Raw genomic sequence first — 24,295 nt, forward strand, 5'->3', positions numbered from 1 at the left:
GGGGTTAAAGTCTCAGTGGTCTCAGCGCTATCAAACTATCTCTAGCCACATCTGCAGGTAGATACCAGGGCAGGGAGCTAACCCACAGGGAGAAGCAGAATTCTCCTTTCTCTCTCAGCAGTATATTTCAGTAGTTCTGCCTGTTCTGCTCCCCAGTCTGTCTCTGATGAATCCTCTCATTCCCCCCACACACACCTCTGGCCTACACCCCAGTTCTGGTATACATAAATAAATAAAATAAATTTTTTTAAGAGCAAATCAGAGGTTTTGGCAGAAAAAAAAAGAATTTTGAATTTGTGCTAAGTATTTTATATATAATATTGTTTGCTTTTAATGTCAGTGTGTTCAAAATCCAATCAGATCTACACTTTAAAAAGATTAAAATTTTAGGGCCTCCCCGGTGACGCAGCGGTTGAGCGCTGGGTTGCGAAGCTGCCCGCGGCCTCTGCGGCGCCGGTTCGATCCCCCGCTGCTCCCCGGCCACCAGAGGAGGATCCCACATGGCGCGCAGACCTCTCCTGCCGCCCGCTGCTCCCCTCAGCAGTGTACTTCGGTCCTTCTGCCTGCTCTGCTCCCCGCTCTGGCTCTGTGAATTCTCTCACCCTCCCGCGCTTCTGACTGTACCCAGTGCATGTATAAACAAAACAAACAAATAAATAAATAAAACATGCCTCTATAAAAAAAAAAAGATTAAAATTTTATACAAATTTCTTTTTCTATATTGAATGTAACTGTATGAGAAATATTCCACAAAATATGACATTCTAATTAAATATAAGGAAATTAGAACTAGAAAACAAAAGCATTTACATGAATGTGAGAAAGAAAATACAAATAAACCTAAAACTAATTTACATAGATATTATTTTCTGACTCTGATTGATCAGTGCATAATGTAATTGAAAAGACATCTGACCCAATTAAACAACACACTGCTATTTATTTTCATGCCCCAGCATTGAAATATTGGAAGAAGAATAACAAAATCTGTGTGGTTGTGGATACTATTATGAGATGGTGAACATCTCAAAAATGATAATGATTTGGGCCTCCCCGGTGGTGCAGTTGTTGAACGCTGGGTTGCGAAGCTGCCCGCAGCCTCTGCAGTGCCAGTTCGATCCCCGGCTGCTCCCGGGCCACAGGAGGAGGGTCCCACATGGCACGCAGACCTCTCCTGTCGCCCACTGCTCCCCTCAGCAGTGTACTTCGGTCCTTCTGCCTGTTCTGCTCCGCGCTCTGGCTCTGGTGAATTCTCTCACCCTCCCGTGCTTCTGACTGTACCCAGTGCTTGTATAAATAAATAAATAAATAAATCTTTAAAAAAAAAGTTAAAAAAAAGATAATAATTTATATGTCAATATCAAAACATCTACTAATAGTTTCTATGAAAACAATAATTTATCATCTATGATACCATTACTTAGTTTGAATGTGATATGTAAAAATTATGGTTCTTTTTCAAATCTGTTTTGCTTTATGAATTTTTTTCAAAATTTGTCTTTCTTGCTTCAGTAGAGCAAAATTTCTAATTGAAATTAATACAAATTGTTTAAGAACTACAGTGAGGGGTCTTCCTGGGGGCACAAGGGGTTAAGTCCCAGCACTATGAAACTATCCACAGCCACTGCAGCATGAGTTAGATTCCCCCACCAGGGAGCTATCCACATGGCACATGTAGCTTTTACTTGAGTATGTGGGTATACACTGAAGGGTAACAAAGGGTACTGAACTACTTTATGGTTGATTCTCTTCATTGACATTTGTCCATTGGAAACATTTTATTTTTATTTTTTTTAAAGATTTATTTATTTATTTATACATGCACTGGGTACAGTCAGAAGCGCGGGAGGGTGAGAGAATTCACCAGAGCCAGGGCGGGGAGCAGAGCAGGCAGAAGGACCGAAGTACACTGCTGAGGGGAGCAGCGGGCGGCAGGAGAGGTCTGCGTGCCATGTGGGACCCTCCTCTGGTGGCCGGGGAGCAGCCGGGGATCGAACCGGCGCTGCAGAGGCTGCGGGCAGCTTCGCAACCCAGCGCTCAACCGCTGCACCACTGGGGAGGCCCCATTGGAAACATTTTAAACTTTTACTATTCTTCCCTAGGAAAAAATAATTAGCATTCAGTGAAAGATAAACTTTGTTTCTTAAGAAGAGATATAAAAATCTATGGTTTTTATCGAACTGAAAGTTAGCAAAATATTAAGGACAACCAATTATGACTGTATTGTTATCATCACAATTATGACTGTATTGTTATCAATTATGACTATTGATATCATACCATTTATGTTCTACAGATAGTAATAACCAACTTGCATAAACTTCTTTGGCTCACTGTAGTTCTTTTTTTTTTTTTTTTAAGATTTATTTATTTATGCATAGAACTGGGGTATAGGCCAGAGGTGGGGGGAAAGGTGAGAGGATTCACCAGAGACAGAGTGGGGAGCAGAGCAGGCAGATCTACTGAAATACACTGCTGAAAGGAGCAGCAAGTGAGTCAGGAAAGGTCTGCTGTGCCATGTGGGTAGCTCCCTGGTGGGGCTTGAACTCATGCTGCCATGGCTGGCAATAGCTTGATAGTGCTGAGACTTCAACCCCTGTGCCACCAGGGAGGCCCTCTAATAATTTTTAAAGTAAATATTTTTCATTCTAACAGGAATTTTTTAAATTTTGAAATAATTTCAAAATCACACATTAGTTTTTAAGATCAGTACAAAGGATTTACTAACATTTTAACATATTTGTCTTACCATTTTCTCTCTCTTTACACACATATGTGTATGTATATGCACACATATTTTCTTCTTTCCCTAGTGATCAGTAAATTCCATTATTGGGCAAAATAGTAATTGTTTTCTACTCTCCTGAGCCCTAAGATTGAGGTCAAATTTGAAATAAGGTTCCCAATCTCCAAGCCAGTGAGTTTGCTTTAGTAGAGGTGGGGCATATCTGCATTTTAACTAGTACCCAAATAATTCCCATAGGACAACCTAAAGCCCACCTTTTAAATACTGTATCAGGGAATTCTTCCTCTTGAGGTGTTTTTGTTTGGTTGAGTGGTTCCTCTCAGTCTCCCTGTAAGAACAGGAAAAAGGAACAGCTCATTTTTCAGTTACAGTTTGTTTTAAAAGAATGACATAAAAAGGACTCACAGAAAGAAAGTAAACTGACTGAATCAGAGAAATGGAGGGAGGAAAAAGGAACGAGACGTTCAGGGATCAGGGAAGACGATGGAGACAAAAGGGGAGTAGGTAAAAGCAAGCAGTTAAATTGTTCTTTTACCATTTAACAAATAGCGAGCACTGTGCAGGTGCTGGAGATTGAAAGATGAATTTGACAGCAGGGCTTGCCACAGGGAATCTACAATCTAATGAGCTGATGAAGCAGGTACAAAAATGGGGTGGGGGGGCTCCCTGATGGCCTAGGGGTTAAGTGTCAGAGCTATCATTGCTAAGGCCTGAGTCCCATCCCTGTCCAGGGAGCTACCACATGGCGCAGCAGCCCTCTCCTGTCTCACCTCCTGCTCCCTCAGCAGTGTATCTCAGTAGATCAGCCTGTTCTGTTCCCCACTCTGTCTCTCTGGGGGATCCTCTCAAATACACCCCCTAACCCCCACACCTCTTGCCTACACCCTAGTTCTTCTACACAAAACAACACAAAGATGCTGTGGGAAGGCAGAAGAGGGGCTTCCAACCCAAGTTTGGAGATCCAAGGTAAGACTTCCTGGGGCGACTCCAGTTGTTAAGTCTTGGAAGGGACAGAAGGGTTCCAGAGCAAATTTATGCTTACAAAAATAATGTGTTAATTATGAAGCAAATATAATCTTCCCTGCTACTGACCATCCACTCCTATGGAATATTTATTTATTTTCATGTATATTTTTAAAGATTTATTTATTTACACACACAAGACCTGGGGTACAGGCCAGAGATGCGGGGGGTGGGTTGAGGTGGGGTGGGTGAGAGGATTCACCAGAGACAGAGCGGGGAGCAGAACAGGCAGACTGGCCAAAATACACCGCTGAGGGGACCAGGAGGCGAGTCAGGAGAGGTCTGCTGCACCATGTGGGTCGCTCCCTGGCTGGCCGGGGATCGAACTCGTGGTGCAGAGGTTGCGAATTGCTTCATAGTGCGTTGTTTAACCCCTGCGCCACCACCTACGGAATCTTTAGCCAGGAGTGTTGAGTCCCCGCCGCACCGGGGTTTGTGGTGGCCAGGCTTACGCCCGCATCGGTCCTCCCGCCAGTAGGGGGCGACAAGCCACACGCAGCGCTGCCGCGCGCTCCCTCTTGCACACGTCGCGCGCGTGCTTGTCGCTGCTACATACTGCGCGTGCGCTCGAGCTGCGGCCTTTTCCCCCCCTGCCGAAGCGCTGCCGGGCCTTCGCTGCTTTGGTAAATCGCGGACAACTGGTGTCTGCGCCGCAAAATGGTGAGTGATTGTCTGGAGTTCGGGGTTACGGACCCACGGGGGCTCCCTTTCTTTGCCCGAACGCCCGTCTGGGGCCCGTCTCGCGCGGCGCAGGGGTCGGATGGCATTAGATTGCAGCCCCTGCCATGATCGGGCTGCCGCTCCCAGCGTGGCCTTAATGGCTGCCGCCCGGCGCCTAGCCTTGAGGGGGAGGGGCTGAGAAGGAGCAAGAGTTGGGGTGGCGGATTGGGAAGAGGGGCGAGGCTAGTGGACACGTTAAGGGGATGGAGTCGTTTTGAGGGGGCACCGTCTTGAGGGCGCACGGGCAGAGGAGGGTGCATGCAGCCGATCACAGACAGAAGGGCTGCGGCTCCTGGGCCTCAGCTCCATTGCTTCCAGGGTTTTCTCGGAGTCCCGGTGCCGGCGAGATTTTTAGAAAACGTGTTGTTGGGGCGAAAGTTGCTTATAAGTCAAAAGAGCTCGTAGGCCTAGGAAAGTGGTGTTTCTGGGCGCCGAGAGCAAACTCCTGCATGCAGTTTGGCACGCGCCTCCTCTGTCTTTCAAGGCTGTGGTTGGTACCAGTTTCTGATGATTATGGGGGTGGCGTGTGCTTTGGTTGGTGGGGGACAGCACTTTTTATTTTTAAATCTGGAGGAATTGCTGACTGTGCCTTTGACCAGTTGAGATTCGTGGCACATTATTTAGGCTTTGGAAACACGCGCGTGGAAAATGAGGGAAATAAGTGGTTAGTTTCTTAAGTACATTGTGAACAGACTGACAAGATCGCTGTCGTAGGCCGGCGGTGCTTTGGCAAACCGGTTCGAAAGGGGGAATGTGCAGAGGGTAGTGATCGAGCAAAAAGTTGAAAGCAGTGTGCTTTTTCATCTGGTGAATGTAAATGCCCAGCATTTTGTTTTTAGCTTCTTAAAAAAACAGGGATTCGCTGTTGTGTTTTGTAAAATCTCAGTCGTGACAGATGGAAAGTAGAAAAACATGATTCAGACGGTTTGAAAAACCCTGGACTACAAAAAGTGACAGTTGTCTGCATTAAGTGTTATTACACCTCAAATGTCCAAAGTGTCACAAATGAAATTCCAGTAACGTTTTTTTTTTTCTTAAAGGGGTTTGTAAAAGTTGTCAAGAATAAGGCCTACTTCAAGAGATACCAAGTGAAATTTAGAAGAAGGCGAGGTATGATCAGTTTTTCATTTTGACAGTATTAAAGGCATCGGGCATTTCAGTGGAATAGGCTTTTCTTTAAAAAAAACTTTTTTTATCTCCCCCACAGAGGGCAAAACTGATTACTATGCTCGAAAACGCTTGGTAATCCAGGATAAAAATAAGTACAACACACCCAAATACAGGATGATAGTTCGGGTAACCAACAGAGATATCATTTGTCAGGTAAGTGGTATCCTTGGGAAAAGCAAACCCCAGCCCCTTAATGTACTGTGCTAGGGAAGTTGTTCTTGGGAGACAAAAAAAAAAAGTGTGCATTAGAAAGTCCATCCAGTCTGATGCCTGGCATTCCATAAACTTTGAAATAGTTCTTTTCCTTTTAGTAGGTCTGAATTTGGAGCCTGGGAAAATGGTACTTTAAAAAGTATTTGGCAGGCCGATCCAGTTTCATCCCATACATTTCTGGTTGGGGTAAGGGTTGGGGTAGATCTGGAAATTAGATTTTTAGATTTTCATAACTAGGGAAAATTTTCAGAGTCTGGAGATTTGCTGAACTTTATAGAAGGCAGGCATACCTGTTTGCTTTACAAAGTAGATATTTATGAAGGAAAAAATCTTCATTACGTGTAGATACCTAAATATTGGGTATATGAAGCAATGTTGGATTTGGTGCATAATGCTTAGATCAAAAGATGTTTTTGGCTTTTCAGAGAACCTTTTTAATTCACCAGCTGACTCAACTAAGAGTCTTCAGTATTTAGAGGGCGCTATAGTATAATTTTTTCCAAAGGTGTTTTAATACTCCCTGACTGATGATTTTTAACCTTATGACATTAGTCAGACATTTATAAACAAAGAATAAACCTACCTGCTATAGTTGACTGAGCCATAAACTGTAGTTGAGTGGGTTTACAAAGACAAAATTTAAATGATGGAGAATCTATATCTAACTTTAAAGTTCTTTGGAAAAGAAGGCTCTTATGACACAAAACCTAAACCGTGAAAGCACACTTTGCTAAACTTTTTTTTTCTTTCTTTCTTAGATTGCTTATGCCCGTATAGAAGGAGATATGATAGTTTGTGCAGCTTATGCTCATGAACTCCCCAAGTATGGTGTGAAGGTTGGCCTGACAAATTATGCTGCAGCATATTGTACTGGCCTGCTGCTGGCCCGCAGGGTATGTACCCCTTACTAGGGCATCATCAGGGGAGGTGGTTTTTAAATACAAAGTTTGATTGAAGTGGCAGTGCATTTTCTTATAATAGGGAGAGGTAGTGATTTTCCTATTTTTTCTGCTCTGTTTGTTGGTTATATCTAGACCAGTAGAATTTTCTGCAGTGGTGAATACCTGTTAATCGGTACTATTTGATATGGTAGCCGCTTACGACTTTAGAGCACTTAAATGTGGCTAGTGCTTCTAATGAGCTTGAACTTGAAATTTGAATAGCTACATTATTGGGCAGCAAAGACTGGCAACTAAGAAATGTAGATCTTTTGACTGTTGAGCAACATACATTAAAAATGCAGAATGTCAGAGTCTCAGAATATATTTTAATAAGATACCTGATTTATAGTGTACATTAAATTTCAGAAAGTTTTAAATTAGTGGGGAGGCAGGCATTCATGTTTGCCTCTGGGTGGCAGCTTTTATAGTATGCCGAAAGATGAAAATAATTTTGCCATATTTTTGTTTTCTCAGTTACTGACATTGTTTTGCAATGTAATTTTTTTTTAAAGGATTTATTTATTTATACAACACTGGGTACAGTCAGAAGCACGGGAAGGTGAGAGAATTCACTAGAGCCAGAGCAGGGAACAGAACAGGCAGACTGACGCAATACTCTGCTGAGGGGAGCAGCGGGCATGGCAGGAGAGGTCTGTCGCGCCATGTGGGACCCTCGCTGGTGGCCAGGGATCGAACTGAACCAGCGCTGCAGAGGCTGCAGGTAGCTTCGCAGCCTGGCGCTGAACCGCTGCGCCACCAGGGGAGGCCCTGCAATGTAATTTTTTTTTTTTTTAAGATTTATTTATGCATACAAGAACTGGGGTACAGGCCAGAGGTACGGGGTGGGGCGGGTGAGAGGACTCACCAGAGACAGAGTGGTGAACAGAACAGGCAGACTGATTGCAATACTCTGCTGAGGGGAGCAGCGGGCGAGTCAGGAGAGGTCTGCTGTGCCATGTGGGTAGCTCCCTGGCCAGCCAGGGATCGTACTATTGCTACAGAGGCCACGGACAGCTTCACAATGTTGTGTTCAACCCTTTGCGCCACCAGGGAGACCCTGCACTGTAATTGTTAAGCGTGCATTTGAGTATGTGTGGGAGACAATATATTGCTATTGCATATGAACAACTAATTAGTGCAGTGGCACCACCACTAGATAATGTGTATTGGCTGAGGAGTGATCCATACTAACACAATGTTTTTGGAGAGTGAAGTCACAGAAGATGTTCTCCTCAGCCTAGCCTAGGATGCTATTCCTATGATTTTACTCAAACAGAACTACATGTGATAACAGTTAATATCAGTTTAATTATTGAAGCCAAATATGACTGAAGATATGTGGAGATTATCTCCCTTGACTAAATATAAGAATCAGATCTAAGTATTATGTATCTTAATTGATTGCTACATCAGTTATGGACATGTAACAAAGATTCTGAAGCTATAAAAGTTGTTACAGCTGTAGGTGGAGTGTCTGAAGTTGCTTTTTGTAGCATTTAAAAATGTAGATTAGGGCCTCCTTGGCTACCGGCAGCCCCAGGGAGCAACCCACATGACGAAGCAGACCTCTCCTGTCTAGCCCGCTGCTCCCCTCAGCAGTGTGTTTCAGTCAATGCACTGTTCTGTTCCCCACTCTGTCTCTGGTGGATCCTCTCACCCCCCACACCTCTGGCCTGTACCCCAGTTCTTGTATGCATAAATAAATAAATCTTTAATAAAAATAAAAAGTAAAAATGTGGATTAAAAGTGATTTGGGAAAAAACAATAAATGAATTGGAAGAAAAATTTTCCCATGTCAGATCATTGAAGTCAGGACTTGAGATAGTGTTAAGAGTTGCTTGAATATATTCAGATAGGTATTTAGACTGACTTCTTTATTGATAGCTTCTCAATAGGTTCGGCATGGACAAGATCTATGAAGGCCAAGTAGAGGTGACTGGAGATGAATACAATGTGGAAAGCATTGATGGTCAGCCAGGTGCCTTTACTTGCTATTTGGATGCTGGACTTGCCAGAACTACTACAGGGAATAAAGTTTTTGGGGCCCTGAAGGGAGCTGTGGATGGAGGCTTGTCTATTCCTCACAGGTAATATAGTATCCAAGGGGTCATTGCCTGGATTCCAATACTTCTGCTATTAACTGGTTTGATTGTGAAAGTTATTGAATCAGTTAATGAACTGTCACTGTGTACCTGTTATATGCTAGGTACTGTGCAAAAGGAACCTGGCAGGCCAGTGTTATAAAACACATTGATACATGAAGAGACCAGAGTTCAAAGATATATGATTTATCTAAGGTGTTTTCGTTCAGAAAGAGCATTGCTTTAGGTTTGAGAAAAAGACATGATAGATTTCTCAACTTTGACTGGAAATGAGATTAAAGGCTTTTAGAAGCTAAGTAAGTCTTTTAATTTGGTTATTCCTTTTAATACTTTTTTTGTAACTAAGATACACATTAAAGTAACTTTCTGACCATAGGGAATTTTCATGTTTTTGCTTTTTAAAATGGTAAACCTATAGAGTTGTAACCTAACTGGAACTTACTTTTGTAGGTGGTGGCGGGGGTATTTTTTTTTTGAGGACCTGAAGCTCTCTTGCAAGGCATCTATTATAGTTTCCAATAAGTCACTTGTCCCCTTGAACCCTAAGGCATCATTGAGAAAGTCTAGGAATTTGGGAGCAGTTTTGAAACTTTTGCTTAAGAAGTAACTTTACAGTAGTTGGAAAGCCTTGGTTCATTTACTGGTTTTTTGTTTTTTTTTTTAAGAGGCATGTTTTATTTATTTGTTTGTTTGTTTTGTTTATACATGCACTGGGTACAGTCAGAAGCGCGGGAGGGTGAGAGAATTCGCCAGAGCAGGGAGCAGAGCAGGCAGAAGGGCCGAAGTACACTGCTGAGGGGAGCAGCGGGCGGCAGGAGAGGTCTGCGCGCCATGTGGGACCCTCCTCTGGTGACCGGGGAGCAGCTGGGGATCGAGCCGGCGCCAGCGCTCAACCCCTGCGCCACCGGGGAGGCCCTCATTTACTGGTTTTTAAAGATGCTTGTGGCATGATTTTCTTTTCTATCCTGGAATTCAGAGATTAGCTGCTAGATGATGATGTCCTACTAACTGAGCATTCAGTAGTTGGTCCTTTGGTTGCATATGATGCAATTAATTGTTTCAAGACGGGACTGATAGCAGCTACTAAAAGAATTCCTAATGAACTAATTTCAGTCAGCACATACTAAAACATTAACAATTTTATTTTAGTACCAAACGATTCCCTGGTTATGATTCAGAAAGCAAGGAATTCCATGCTGAAGTACATCGGAAGCACATCATGGGGCAGAATGTTGCAGATTACATGCGTTACTTAATGGAGGAAGATGAAGATGCTTATAAGAAACAGTTCTCTCAGTACATAAAGAACAACATAACGCCAGACATGGTAAAAATTTTAACTAAAAATGTCGATAAGTTACAGAATCAGATTTACTACTTATTTTTGGCGGGTACATTATTATATCATTTTATTGCAGGCTAGCAATTAAAAGTTGACTATGGGCATATTCAAAGGTATAGACAGATTAAAATTAAGTTGTCCTTGTTTTAAAATGAAATTGGGGTGTTGGACCCAGCCAGAGTAGGATAAATAAAGGTCAGATAAAGTAGTGTCTGGAGTTTGAATTTTCAGGCTAGGAAAAGGGTGTTTTTATATTAGTAATGGGATGTATGTTCATTTTCATACTAGAATATTCCTTTATATTACTACTGACAAACATCCTGGTTCTCCCTGGCAAAAACAAAAAAAACTTTGTTTTCAGATTTCAGATGTGTTTCTTAATGTTCTCCTTCACACAGACTATACTTGAGCTGAACCACTCACTCATTGGCAGACTACTTGTCTAATTAGCTCATTTAGTCAACTGCTGTGGAGACCTTATTCTTTATGCATGCCTACCAAATCCCTATAGATAACTGATGTGTTTGCAATAGAAAGTGGTCTTAAACTCTAGTATTATATACATACATAGTTGTATTGCCTACTTTATGACTTTGTGGAAGGAATGAGCTGTGTTGCTTAGATCTCTTTTAGATCTTTTAAATGACTAGTTAAAGTCTTCAAATGGATTTGTTAAAGACAGAGTATTAAAAGAAGTAGAAACTATCAAAGGGGATTTAGGATATTTGAAACAAGTGTGTTGAAAATTTTGCATTGTTTTTGTTTGCTAAAAATCTTGATATAAATGCATGTAGTAATCATAATTTTTCTAGCTTGAATGAGTAGTTTTATGACCTTTTGAACAAGAGTTCTCATCAGCATACCTAACTGGTTAACTTTTCACCATTATCTAGAGAAATTTAGACTTATTTCTGGTTCCCACAAAGGCCCAGTACTGCTGCCAGATACTAATGACTCGGTAGTAGATAACAGAGATCTTTGGTATGCAGTACTGGAAGTAGCTGTGAAGACTTAGCACCCATGGAAAATGTGAATCCCATGAATGCTTATAGGCCTTGTATTCTCTTCATCTTAATATCCTTGAATGCTTTGTTTTGGCATGTATTACTGAGATGAAAGACAGTATTTTAAGTGAGCATAAAGTGTGTTTCTTACAGAAATCAATTTTTTCTAAACTTGAGTGACATATAGTTGAATTCCTTAGAAATACATGTAAATTTAAAAGTTTTGTGAAATGTCAATTTACATTGCTTGAGAGAAAAAAATTAGAATTTTGTGCAAATGATTATTTACATTTAGCAATTTAAGCAGATAACCAATATTGACCTAGTTAGTTCCTTTTGACAGTCTGGCTTATAAGCACAAAATAGAGCAAGTAGTAGAATATGGTATGTTTTACTATTGTTTAGGGCATATGAAATGAAACCAAGTACTGTTTGCTTTGCTTTGTTTCAGATGGAGGAGATGTATAAGAAAGCTCATGCTGCTATACGAGAGAATCCAGTCTATGAAAAGAAGCCCAAGAAAGAAGTTAAGAAGAAGAGGTATGTGTTTCATGGTTGTCTTTTTAAGAGAAAGAGGTTGGGAGGGTTCCCTGCCTTATTTCATTTTATTCAATCTCTGAAGAGTTGTGCAAACTCGATCACTAACTCTGCATGATGTTGCAGAAGTGAGGGGAACCAGGTTTGCTAAAGTAATTGTGGTGATAGAAATGTACTGGCCTCAGAAACTACTGAGGTGTTCCATTCTATCCTAGTACAATGTAATTACCACTTACTGAACTTTAAATAGCTTAAAGAAGAGAATTCATATTTTAATCATTGAATGGAGTAGAATTTGTCAAGTTACATCCTGTGTCTCTTTGTTTTGTAGGTGGAACCGTCCCAAGATGTCTCTTGCCCAGAAGAAAGACCGGGTAGCTCAGAAGAAGGCAAGCTTCCTCAGAGCTCAGGAGCGGGCTGCTGAGAGCTAATAAGCCAAACCATTTTTTAATGGAGATTTTTAAAGACATACAATAATAAAATTATTGATCCAGCAATGATTTCTGTGTAAAGCTTTTTGTTAATGAAACTGTAGAAAATAATCCTGAAATTTAAAAAAACAAGAGTTGACTGTTTTTTTCCTCGAAGAAACAAGTGAAGTCTTTTCCAGAAAGATTGTCTTACATATTGATTAAATTCACACCTGCTTCTTGGGCTTCTGGTCTCCCTGGAAGAAGTTAACCTTCAAGTTTTATGATGGTAACTCTCCCCAAAGTTTGGCAAGCAACAGACCAACCATCCACTAGGAAATATTTCTTCCATTTATTTATTGTAACTAGATGATTAGTGGGAAGAAAGAGTACCTTCAAAGTACACAATTGTAAAGTAAGCAAAGCGTGCTAACCCATGGCTTTAATTTTTAGAGAGCTGTCCGGTGAAGGTTAGGTAACAAACATAATTCACCTTAGGAAAAACTTTTGAGCAAAAAATATATTTTTTTTTCTCCAAAAGAGGCGTTTCATTTTACGGAGATGTTGAAAGGTACATGCCAAATCTGAATTAACATGAAAGGAGCAAATACTAACCCCTATATATCAAGTTTACAGGAGGAAAATGGGTGAATACATTTACATGCTTTTTACAGAATAGCCCTTTGGCCAATAGGAAATACTATTCAAAAATGAAGTTATTACTAAAAAATTGCATGGTCCCACTTCCCCATGTCTCCCATTTCAGATAAATGGATCTGGATGGAGTCTGGCCTTAGCATATCAATTTCAATGAACCCTTTGAATTGGGTGATCCTTTGAAGTCCATCTAGTTACAACCTCTTAAACACTGGCAATGAGTAAATTGAACACTTGGTGGATTTTGAATTTCTGAAGCCACATGACATTTGATGTCTAAATGAGTTAGAATGTATTTGTAATGCAAACCATGCTATTAACCCATCTTTTTATAGAGGAATAATTTTAATTTACCTGCTTCGCAGTCTTAATTTCTGTTAATGTGCAAACTTTACCATGCTAAGACATTAGTAAGTAGGTATAAATTTAAACAGCAGCTTCAATGCAAACACAATGTTTCCAGCAATGGTATTTTGGCTAACAAAGCTACAAAATACTCGATGTTTATGGAATGAGGCTTTTCACAGCATTATTTTAAGTCAAAACAGTTACACAGTGAAATGTACTGGGAAATGTACCAGGGCTTCTAGAAGTGCAGGAATGAAATCAAACTTTGAATTTGTTGATCTATACCTCCTGCATTCAGTCAACATTTTAAGATGATGGTTTCTTAGGTCCATGGGAAAAGGATTTGAATCAGAAGCCATTGTTTTAAACGTTCAAAACTTCTTAAGTGGTAAGTTTCCTACAATGGTCACAATGTTCAAATGAACTAAGAGTCATTAGTGTAGGAAATTTTCTTCCATAGCAATGTTTTTAGGTTATTGAGGATCAAAGAATGTTCCATTTCCATTTGATTGGCTGTAACCTTGAGAGCAATGCAAGAATAAAGCTGCTTTTCTAATTCTTCACGAATTTCACTTGGAGCACCACCCAGTAGGTAGTCTTTGAGTAACTGACAGGCTTTTGCCAAGTTTGGTTGAATCACTTCTGCAGTACACTTCATTGTACTCTGATCACAGCTAGTTCTACAATCCGTGCCATAGACACAGTCCAAGTCAGACTCACAGTGACGATCCTTTATAAGTTCTTTTAGATTTGTCTCTGGCACAATTTTTCTCATGTCCACCATTTTCAAATCATACTTATCATTATATCCTAGGTTTTTGGCACTGGTATCACACATGAGGAAGTTTCCATAGGGACCATGGAAAACATCTTCCACAAATTCTAGAAGTCCTATGGCTATTTTAGCCTTTCTGGGCCATGATGGTGTGAACAACTGATCCATGCTTCGTCTAAAGCCAGATGGAATAAAAAGCTCAATGACCCATGGAAGACTGATTCCATAAAGAGAGGTATATTCAACACTTTCCATCACATAGAGATCACCACAGAACCCCATCAATTTGGGGGTATGTTCTTTATCTTGAAGTATCACCATAAGAAGAAATTCATTTAATTGAAGAAGTGCCCATGCAGACTTTGCTTCTCCCAAGGAAACTTGACCATCTTTATCTCCATCAGCCACTGTCAAGATGAGATTAACCAGTTCAGAGAGGTTTCCTTGGTCACCCAATTTTGCCTATAAAGATAAGAATTTGGCTAATTACACAGAATGAAAATTATTTCACATGTAACATACTAATTTCCTTTATGGGGATTATTACCATGCTAAGTAATAATCCTGCTACTAAATGCCATAAAGAACTTAATATCGCTAAATATTTATAATGCTTACTAAGTGAATCAGCACTGTAATGTCCTCTAATTGCAGCAACATACTTTAAGTATATCTGGTAATAGGAAAAGTCACGCTAACTTCTGTAGTTCGCTTAGATCTGTAGACAGTTAAGACCTAAACATTTTTTACTTGCACAACTGCAGTGTAATGTACTCATTCAGAGTTATAAGGCTCAACTGAGAATTTCCCCCCATTTTGTAGTTATCACATTAACAAAATACTCTGTTCAAGTTGTATTATTCCAATTAGGAATATTAAAACCATTTCCCTGAGAAGTTGTTCTCAATAAAACAGACTGAAATGTAAACTGTCCAAAGAAAGGAAAGATTTTCAGTGAAAATATAAACAGTAAGGGCCTCCCTGGTGGCTCCAGGGTTAAAGTGTCAGCACTATCAAGCTATCGCCAGCTACTGCCATGAGTTCGATCCCTGGCCAGGAGGTTAACCCACATGGCACAGCAGACCTCTCCTGTCTCGCCCACTGCTCCCCTCAGCAGTGTATTTCAGTGGATCTGCCTGTTGTGCTCTCCATTTTTTTTTTCTGGTGAATCTTCTCACCACCTGCACCTCTGGCCTATACCCCAGTTCTTGTATGCATAAATAAATAAAAATAAATCTTTAAAAAAAAGAACATAATAGGGGCCTCCCAGGTGGTGCAAGGGATTAAGATACAACCTATGAAGCTATCTGCAGCCACTGCAGCATGAGTTCAATCCCTGGCCAGGGAGCTACCCATATGGCACAGCAGACCTCTCCTGTCTCGCCCGCTGCTCACCTCAGCAGTATATATCAGTCAATCTGCCCGTTCTATTCTCCACTCTGTCTCTGGTGAATCCTCTCACCCTCCTCTGACCTGTCCCCCAGTTCTTGTATGCATAAATAAATATTAAAAAAAGAAAATAGAACAGTAATAAAACAAGAAAGATGCTTTCTAAAATTGTAACTTCATCTTTAAACGTCTAATTAATCTTTGAGTATTTCAATTTTTTTTTTAAAGTTCATTTTTAAAAATTTTATTTACTTATTTATATAAGCACTGGGTACAGTCAGATGGGAGGGTGAGAGAATTCACCAGAGCCAGAGCGGGGAACAGAATAGGCAGAAAGACGAAGTACACTGCTGAGGGGAGCAGCGGGCAGGTGCCTTGCCTGGCAGCTGGGGATCGAACTGCAGAGGCTGCAGGCAGCTTCGCAACCCAGCACTCAACCACTGCGCTACCAGGGAGGCCCTATTTCAATTTTTTAGAAATATTTATTTATTTATGCATACAAGAACTGGGGTACAGGCCAGAGGTGTGTGTGTGGGGGGGGTGAGAGGATTCACAGGAGACAGAGTGGGGAACATAACAGACAGGTTGACTGAATTACACTGCTGAGGGGAGCAGTGGGTGAGACAGGAGAGGTCTGCTGCATCATGTGGGTAGCTCCCTGGCCAGGGATTGTACTCGTGCTGCAGTGGCTACGGATAGCTTCATAGGTTGTGGCTTAACCCCTTGCGCCACCAGGGAGGCCCTATTTCAATTTTTAAAAAATACTTTGCACTCAGAGTCTACTATTTTATTTTATTTATTTTTTAATAAACTTTTTAAAAGATTTATTTTATTTATTTATGCATAGAAGAACTGGGTGTAGGTCATAGGTATGGGGGATGAGAGGATTCACCAGAGACAGAGTGGGGAGCAGAACAGGCGGATCTACTGAAATACACTGCTGAGGGGAGCAGTGGGTGAGACAGGAGAGGTCTGCTGTGCCATGTGGGTAGCTCCCTGGCCAGGGATGGAACTCATGAGGCAATGGCTGGAGAGAGCTTGACAGTGCTGTGTCTTTACCCACTGTGCCACCAGGGAGGCCCTGTATTAATTTTAGGTCACTTAAAAAAAAAAAAGTATCAGTTATAATGCCAAACTTCAGTTGGTTCTCTGTATTTGTAGATTCCACACTTGTGGATTCAATCAACTAGGAATCGAAAATACATGTTATATAGTTAGGCCTATAATGGTTGTGTCTGTACTGACCATGTACAGACTTTTTTCCCTTATCATTATTCCCTAAGCATACAGTATGACAACTATTCATTGAGCATTTATACTGTATAAGGCATTACAAATAATCTAGGGATGATTTAAAGATGTGTGTAGGTGATATGCAAATAAACCATTTTATATAAGGCACTTGAACATCCATGGACTTTTGGTATCTGCAAGGGTTCCTCTGCTGAAAGGATGATGGTACATAGCAGCACATCTATTTAATGAATTTCCCTCTCACATCTGGACATTTTTAGCTAGTGTCAAGAATACTTAAGTAAACATCCTTTATATATTTTTGTCTTTGAATTACTCAAGATGTAGTTCCTGATAAAGGCCAAAGAATAGCAACATTTTTATGGTTTAGGATAAGAGCGTTCCAACTCTTACAGAAGAATGTGCAGCTTCACACTAGTAACGTGTGCATGGATATACTTACTTTAAAGAGGCTGTAGACCATTTCTTTGAATTTCTGTACAGTAGTTCCCCTAGTTGGCTTATCAAAGAGCACTATTTCCTTTCTTGGTTCCAGTTCAGTTCCAAAATCAAGATGAAGTGCTTGCTCCATTTGACATTTCACAACACCTGGTAGATTATCCCAAATCCCTAAATACATCTATGAGAAAAAGAACAAGTTATGTGTTAGGCAGAGGAGAAGAAAAACCTACCACTATATTTTTAGTGCTCTCCTCTAAAAAACACACAAACAACCAGCAAAACATAGAGATTAAGCTGTGAATTTTATTCTGAATTGCAAATTTCATACTTCCAGACATTTTCCCTTATCTTTTAAAATTACAAAAGAAATACATGCCTAAATACACATTTTTGACCATGATCACCAATTTTAGTGTTTCCCCAATGTTTTACTGTGGTAAAATATAAAAAACATACAATTTAAATTTACCATTTAAATCATTTTTAGTGTATACCTGAGTGGTATCACCTTTATAATGTGCCTCCATCACTGGAAACCATCTCCAGAACTCCTACTTTGTAAAACCCAAACTCTCTACCCATTACACAGTAACTCTCCATTCCTCAAAGTCTCTTGCCCATTTTTTGATTCCAGTTATTTGACTTCTGTTGTTGAGTTTTAGTTCTTCTTTATATATTCTGGATATTAAACCCTTACTTTATTATATGATATGTAAATATTTTCTCCCATTCTATAGGTGACCTTTTTACTCTACTGATATAGTATTTTTTTTAAGATTTATTTTTATTTATGCATACAAGAACTAGGGTATAGGCCATAGGAGAGGTGAGAGGATTCACCAGAGACAGAGTGGGGAGAAGAAGCTGATCTACTGAAAAACACTGCTGACAGGAGCAGCGGGTGAGACAGGAGAGGTCTGCTGCACCAGGTGGGTTAGCTCCCTGGCTGGGGATCAAACTCATGCTGCAGTGGCTAGCAATAGCTTGACAGCGCTGAGACTTCAACACCTGTGCCAGCAGGGAGGCCCTGATATGGGCTTTTGATGTACAAAATTTTAAATATCCATGAAGTACAATTAGTTTATTTTTACTTTTGTTGTCTGTGTCTTTGATGTCATATCCAAGAAATCATTTGTCAAATCCAATGTCATGAAACTTTTGCCCTACATTTTAAGTTTTATAATTTTAGTTCTTACATTTTTTTTAAGATTTATTTATTTATGCATACAAGAACTGGGGTACAGGCCATATGTGCGGGGGGTGAGATAATTCACCAGAGACAAAGTGGGGAACAGAACAGGCAGATTGACTGAAATACACTGCTGAGGGGAGCAGCAGGCGAGACAGGAGAGGTCTGCTGCACCAGGTGGGTTAGCGCCCTGGCTGGGGATTGAACTCATGCTGCCGATAGCTTCATAGTGGCTGAGACTTAAGCCCTTGCAACACCAGGGAGGCCCGAATGCTTACATTTATGTCTTTGGTTCATTTTAACTTAATTTTGAATATGGGGTTAGGGAAGAGCCAAATTCATTACATGTGGATATTCAATTTTTCTAGCACCATGTTGAAAAGACAAGTCTCTTCCCTATTGAATGATTTTAGCATCCTTGTGAAAAATCATTTGGTTATAAAAGTGATAGTTTATTTCTGGGCTCTATTCCATTTCATTGGTCTATGTGTCTGTCTTTATTCTAGCACCACTCTGCTTTGATTACTGCAACTTTGTAGTAAGTTTTGAAATAAGGAAGTGTGAGTCCTCCAGTTTTGTGGTTCTTTTTCTTTTCAAATGAAATACTAAATATGCATTTCTCTCATAGTTTTTACAAAGTGAACATTCTGTAATTCAGTCAGCTTTTACTTCCAGGTAACTTCTTCAGTAGATCTTAATTCTCTTTTAAATAACAGATTCTTACTCAGGAAGGCAGTTTGCTTTTTCATCATTCTGTGAGATAATATCCAAAGGCAAATCCCCCAGGGACAAGTATATGTACCCAAGAGTCTCATACAATCTGAGTAAGTTCATCATCAATGCTGCCATCTCTGTGCCAACAATGGCCCCACGACCAAGGGCAGCAGCGAGCCCAGCTACCAGCACCAGCAGAATGGAAGAGTTCTTTTTTGAGATCATTTCGGTTATTTGGGATCTTTTGAGATTCTGTATGATTTTAGGATGTGTTTGTCTATTTCTGCAAAAAATGTCATTGGACTTTTGTTTTGAGATTGTATTTAATCTGTAGATCACTATATTAAGTCTTCCAATTAATGGCATGGGAAGTGTTTCCATTGGCTTATTTATGTCTTTCATTTCTTTCAGCAGTATTTTGAAGTTTTCATTGTACAAGTCTCTTGCCACCTTGGTGAAGTTAATTCCTAAGGACTTTATTCTTTTAATGCTATGTAAGTGAAGCTGTTTCCTGCGGCAGGCTGCACCTCCCATGCTGTCTCTTGACAAGGTCCGGGCATTGGGGGAGACTCCCGAGAAGCGGGGAGTTCCTGTGCTCCCCCAAAGAGGGAAAGTTGTACTTCCCAGAAGAAGGAAGTTCTTACACTTCCCAAAGAAGATCTGAACTAGGGAGTCTCCATGGCAACGCCTGCTAATGCTCTCCTCTTTGTTTTTGGTCAATGCTGAAGTAAGTTAGTTATTAACTGGCATGTGAAAACCTAATTCGGACCCAGGTGACAATTGGCTTACTGTTCTTACGCGTGAACTATCACAAAAGAAGTAAAAAAATTATTTTAGGTATAGTTAGGAAAGAAATGTTTTGGCCTTGAGAACTATGGAGAACAAGCTGCCCTGAACCAGCTATGCTTGGAAACCATAGCCTAACATGGGAGGTACCTGTTTGCGGCAACAATACATTTCCTGGTGTATGAGGTCAATAATTCGCAGGCCGTGTGGAGGTTTGGAATTTCTAGTTTAGAGTTAGACTTCAGCAGAACTTACGTAGATCTGATGAATTGTTTTAAACCACTTTGAGGTAATAAAAATATTAACCAAGTTAATCTAGTGCTAGGAAATAGATTGATTTCAGTAATTGGATATAGAATAGGAACTTTACACCCATGTTTGGGAAAGTTTAAATGTTGCCAAATGTTATACTGTTTATCATGCTAGTAAATGAGCTGCACCTAGGCAACTAATTGTTCTTAGATTACCAAAAAATGGCCTACAGGTGTAAGGCCAAGGGAGTCTTTACATGATCATGAGAACATATGTATTGTCTTTGCTCTGCTTTAATGCTTATGCTGATGTAATCCCACCGCTTGCCTTAAGGTATAAAGACCCACTGAGACCCTCAGTAGGAGATACTTGCACGAACTAAGGTGTCTGTGTCTACCTCACTCCTACCTTGCTCCACTTCCCTTCAGTCCTCTGAGAGAAAACTTGGCCGACGCTGTCCTCTCCTCTCTGAGACCCCTGATACAACTTCTAGCTGGGGCTGGTCTCCAGCAGTTTCCTTCATTTCCTTTTTGGATTGTTCATTGTTAGTGTACATAAATACAACTGATTTTTTTGTGTTGACTTTGTTTCTACTTCTTTGCTGAATTCATTTATTAGCTCTAACAATTTTCTTGTGGAATCTTTTGGTTTTCCTACATATAAGATCTTTGTCATCTGCGAGGAGAGATAATTTTACGTTTTCCTTTTCCAATTTGGATGCTTTTTATTTCCTCTTCTTTTCTAAGTGATCTGGCTAAAACTTCCCTGTGTTGAGCAGAAGTAGTGAAACTGAGCATCTTTAACATGTTGTATTGTTTTCTTACAATAAAGCTAGAAAAAATGTTATTAATAAAATCATCAGTGGACTGTCACCATAAAGGTCTTCATCCTTACAGTCTTCACACGAATTAGTCTGGGGAGGAGGAAGAAGAGGAGCAGTTGAAAAAAAATCTAAGTAGACTCAAGCAGCTCAAACTCATGTTGTTCAAGGTTCAACTTATATAAAAGACCCTAAAAGAGCTGGTTCAAAAATTCTTTTAGGAATGCTTTAGTTTAAGGTAAAAATTAGTGTACACTATCAATTGGGAATGTTGATTCATAATGTCCATACCTGGTTGTTCGGTTTCGTGGATAAGCATTTTCCAAAGTAAAGAGTTTCTGTAACACAAAGACTATTACACACAGGCCCATCAATAACTCCAGTCTTGTATTTGTCACACTAAAAATCAGAAAATAAGAAAGCAGTTAAAAAAAATGTTCATGAAAAGAAACATAAGATACCATAAAGAAATGTCTGTATTCTTTAAAAGAAAGCTCTACAATTAAAAAAAAAAAAAACTCAGATAAAAAAAAAACTCAGACTTGGTGGATTCGGACAGATTTGAATTCAAGCTGTCTCTTACTAGCTAGATGACAATGAGAAATATTGTTACAACTAGGGTAAGTACAGGATTTTCAAACTGTTTTTCCCATTTAACATGGTCTGATGTGATATGTTACCATTTTCTCTAAGATTAGAGTCAATGAATTTTTAAAAATAGCTCTGGTTTTAAAATACATTAAAAAGCAAAGTTGAAAATATCAAAATATTTTAAAGTACTAAGACAAAGTTACTTCTTTATCACCCAAAAGACAAAAAAGAAAATAAGGAAAAGAAATATAAATTCCATCTTTAATAAAATATGATACCAGTGTAACCTGAAGGTACAATAAATGAGGATGGCCTGCCAAATTCAGTGCATTTTATACCAGAATCCAGATTACCTGCCCCTATCACTTCTGCAAATAGCTGACTGAGAAAGAACTCATTTAATTTAGGACTGAGTAATAACTGAGAGGAAAGAACATGTGAGCTGTATAACAAATCTACAAGAGGAAAGAAACAGAAAAAAGCAAATGTTAGATAAAGAAATTATCCAGAAAAACATTGCCATGAAGCAGACCAAGTATATTGCTATGAATCCAAAAGCCTTAATACAACAGTGTAAAATAAGACCGCCCAGCTGAAGAAACAATGATGAGATTACAGGAAATGTAACAAAATCTAGCAGAACTCAGAAAGGAAGAAGATAAAAACCCTACAAATTAAAGACACATTATAAATGGGAGGGTGGGGAAGAGAAAGAGGCAAAGACAACAACACAGTAAGACATCTGCGGTTGAGAAAAGTGAGGGAAATAATAGGGAAATTTAAAATGAATTCAAAAGAATATGAGATAAAATCATAGATATAAAAATTAAAGGATATCCAGCACATCCATATGGGAGAGAATAGAAAAAATTAGAAAAGAAAAAATATTCAAGGTAGAAAGCAAAGGAATTTCATATAAGTGAAAGCACTTTACAGATTGAAAGGACAACTTCCCAAGAAAACATATGTATCAATAGGATGACCCCTGTGAAACAGCCCATTGAATCTTGCATTGTTTTTTTCTTTTTGAAAATGAAATAGTTCATTCCCCGGCAGCTCCCCGCCACCGGAGGAGGGTCCTACACGGCACGCAGACCTCTCCTGCCGCCTGCTGCTCCCCTCAGCAGTGTACTTCGGTCCTTCTGCCTGCTCTGCTCCCCGCTCTGGCTCTGGTAAATTCTCTCACCCTCCCACACTTCTGACTGTACCCAGTGCTTGTATAAATAAATAAACAAATAAATCTTTTTTTTAAAAAAAGAATATATAAAAATGATTTAAAAAAAATGAAACAAATACAGCAAAAAGTTAAGATTTGTTGCAGAGATGGTAGGCACAAGTAAGTGTTTGACACATTATTTTCTATATGTCAACACTGTTCTTGAGTTTTTTGTGTATATTTCTTCAGTGCTCACAATCTCCCTACGAAACAGGTATTACCTTTACCTTTACCTTATTGATAAAGAAATGGAGGCAAGAGACGTTAAGAAACTTATAGAGGGCCTCCCTGGTGGCACGGTGGGTTGAGCACAGCACTGTGAAGCTGTCCACAGCCTCTGCAGCGCAGGGTCGATTCCTGGCCTGCCAGGGAGATACCCACATGGCAAAGCAGACCTCTCCTGTCGTGCCTGCTGCTCCCCACAACAGTGTATTTCAGTCATCTGCCCGTTCTGTCTCTGGTGAATCCTCTCACCCTCCCACACTTCTGGTCTGAACCCCAGTTCTTGTATGCATAAATAAATAAATATTAAAAAAAAGAAAGAAAGAAACTTACAGAGCAGGGGCCTCCCTGGTGGCCCAAGGGTAAAGTGTCAGTGCTATCAAGCTATCGCCAGCCACTGCAGCATGAGTTTGATCCTTGACCAGGAAGCTGACCCACATATAGCACAGCAGACCTCTCCTGTCTTGCCCGCTGCTCCCCACAGCAGTGTATTTCAATAGACCCACCTGTTCTGCTCCCCACTCTGTCTCTGGTGAATCCTCATGTACTCACCCCCACCTCTGGCCTATACTCAAGAACTTGTAAGCATAAATAAATTTTTTTAAATCTTAAAAATAAAATTACAGAGCAGATGAGTGTTGCTGCTGGAATCTGAACCTCAACAGTCAGCTTTCCCTCAACTGGAATCACTTGAAGAAGAAATGCAGAGCGGGTTTAAAGACAACACTGTTAGGTGCCTATCTCCAGTGTTCCAACTAGTGGGCTCTGATCACGCTCATTTCTGTGCTGGAGCAACTCAAAGCAGGATCAGCTTTGTTCCTGGGATTTTTACACAAACCTAGACAGATTACCGAGTGTATAAAAAAGCACTAACTGAATGGATAAATGAAGTTAATCCTGGGGTTTTATCCAGAAAAAGGGCAATTCTATTGATGAATATCTTCTGGGATAAGAGTTAGAATTACCCTTTCAATTGTTCTGACCTTTGGTTCCTGAATCCTTCCTCCTTCCCTCATTCCTCCCTTCCACTCTCTCTTCTTTCCTCTCTTTCTCTCTCTCTCCCCCTTCCTCCCCTCCATTTCATTTTTTCCCCAAAGGTTACATTTTAAAAGGACAGGTTTATTAGGAAAAAAGAAGAAAATAGAGGCCTGAATAGAGCTCATCAACTTAGGGCTTCCATCACAAACTAAAAGCAAATTCCCCACGTTTGTAAGTAAAGGATGGTTGGACATACACAATTTTATTTTTCAGACATGTCCACACGCACAAAATGGCAGTAAAATGATCTCATAATTAAAAAGACAAAAAACTATAAAGAATGTTTAACTTTATAATAGTTCTTGTATTAGCCCCAAACATCAAAGGTTTCTCTGGTTCTAAGATTTTATAACTAAGATTCCACTGAACAGTGGAAACTCCATCTGTTTGCACAT

General features: G+C 40.1%; 2 protein-coding genes across 4 annotated transcripts in view; one reads left to right on the forward strand and one right to left on the reverse strand.

Annotated features, from left to right (window-relative positions):
• Window positions 1–5,758: 5,758 nt before the first annotated feature.
• Window positions 5,759–12,288, forward strand: RPL5 (ribosomal protein L5). Its single transcript, XM_084241803.1, has 6 exons — window positions 5,759–5,812; window positions 6,631–6,765; window positions 8,698–8,900; window positions 10,065–10,242; window positions 11,713–11,801; window positions 12,130–12,288. The coding sequence occupies exons 1-6, from the start codon at window positions 5,774–5,776 to the stop codon at window positions 12,227–12,229; spliced, it is 744 nt and encodes a 247-aa protein (XP_084097929.1). The 5' UTR covers window positions 5,759–5,773; the 3' UTR covers window positions 12,230–12,288.
• Window positions 12,289–13,523: 1,235 nt separating this feature from the next.
• The window catches only part of DIPK1A (divergent protein kinase domain 1A), a gene marked incomplete at its 5' end in the record, with an annotated part of 92,878 nt that continues 82,106 nt past the window's right edge, over window positions 13,524–24,295 (reverse strand). For 2 of the 3 annotated variants that reach the window (XM_084243254.1, XM_084243253.1), the window contains 3 exons: window positions 13,524–14,450; window positions 17,074–17,250; window positions 21,125–21,232. In XM_084243254.1, coding sequence (XP_084099380.1) covers window positions 13,638–14,450; window positions 17,074–17,250; window positions 21,125–21,232 — 1,098 coding nt within the window. In that variant the 3' untranslated portion in view covers window positions 13,524–13,637. The remainder of the gene's footprint in view (window positions 14,451–17,073; window positions 17,251–21,124; window positions 21,233–24,295) is intronic. The other variant, XM_084243255.1, reaches the window with a different exon arrangement.

This window comes from Talpa europaea (genome assembly GCF_964194135.1).
Source record: "Talpa europaea genome assembly, chromosome: 9".
In the NCBI taxonomy this organism is placed as follows: domain Eukaryota; kingdom Metazoa; phylum Chordata; class Mammalia; order Eulipotyphla; family Talpidae; genus Talpa; species Talpa europaea.

Coding starts and splice junctions, on each gene's coding strand:
- RPL5 (XM_084241803.1), top strand. CDS start 5,774: ATGATAGTTCGGGTAACCAACAGAGATATCATTTGTCAG. Junction 6,766..8,697: donor GCCTGCTGCTGGCCCGCAGG/GTATGTACCCCT, acceptor CTTTATTGATAG/CTTCTCAATAGGTTCGGCAT. Junction 8,901..10,064: donor GGCTTGTCTATTCCTCACAG/GTAATATAGTAT, acceptor ATTTTATTTTAG/TACCAAACGATTCCCTGGTT.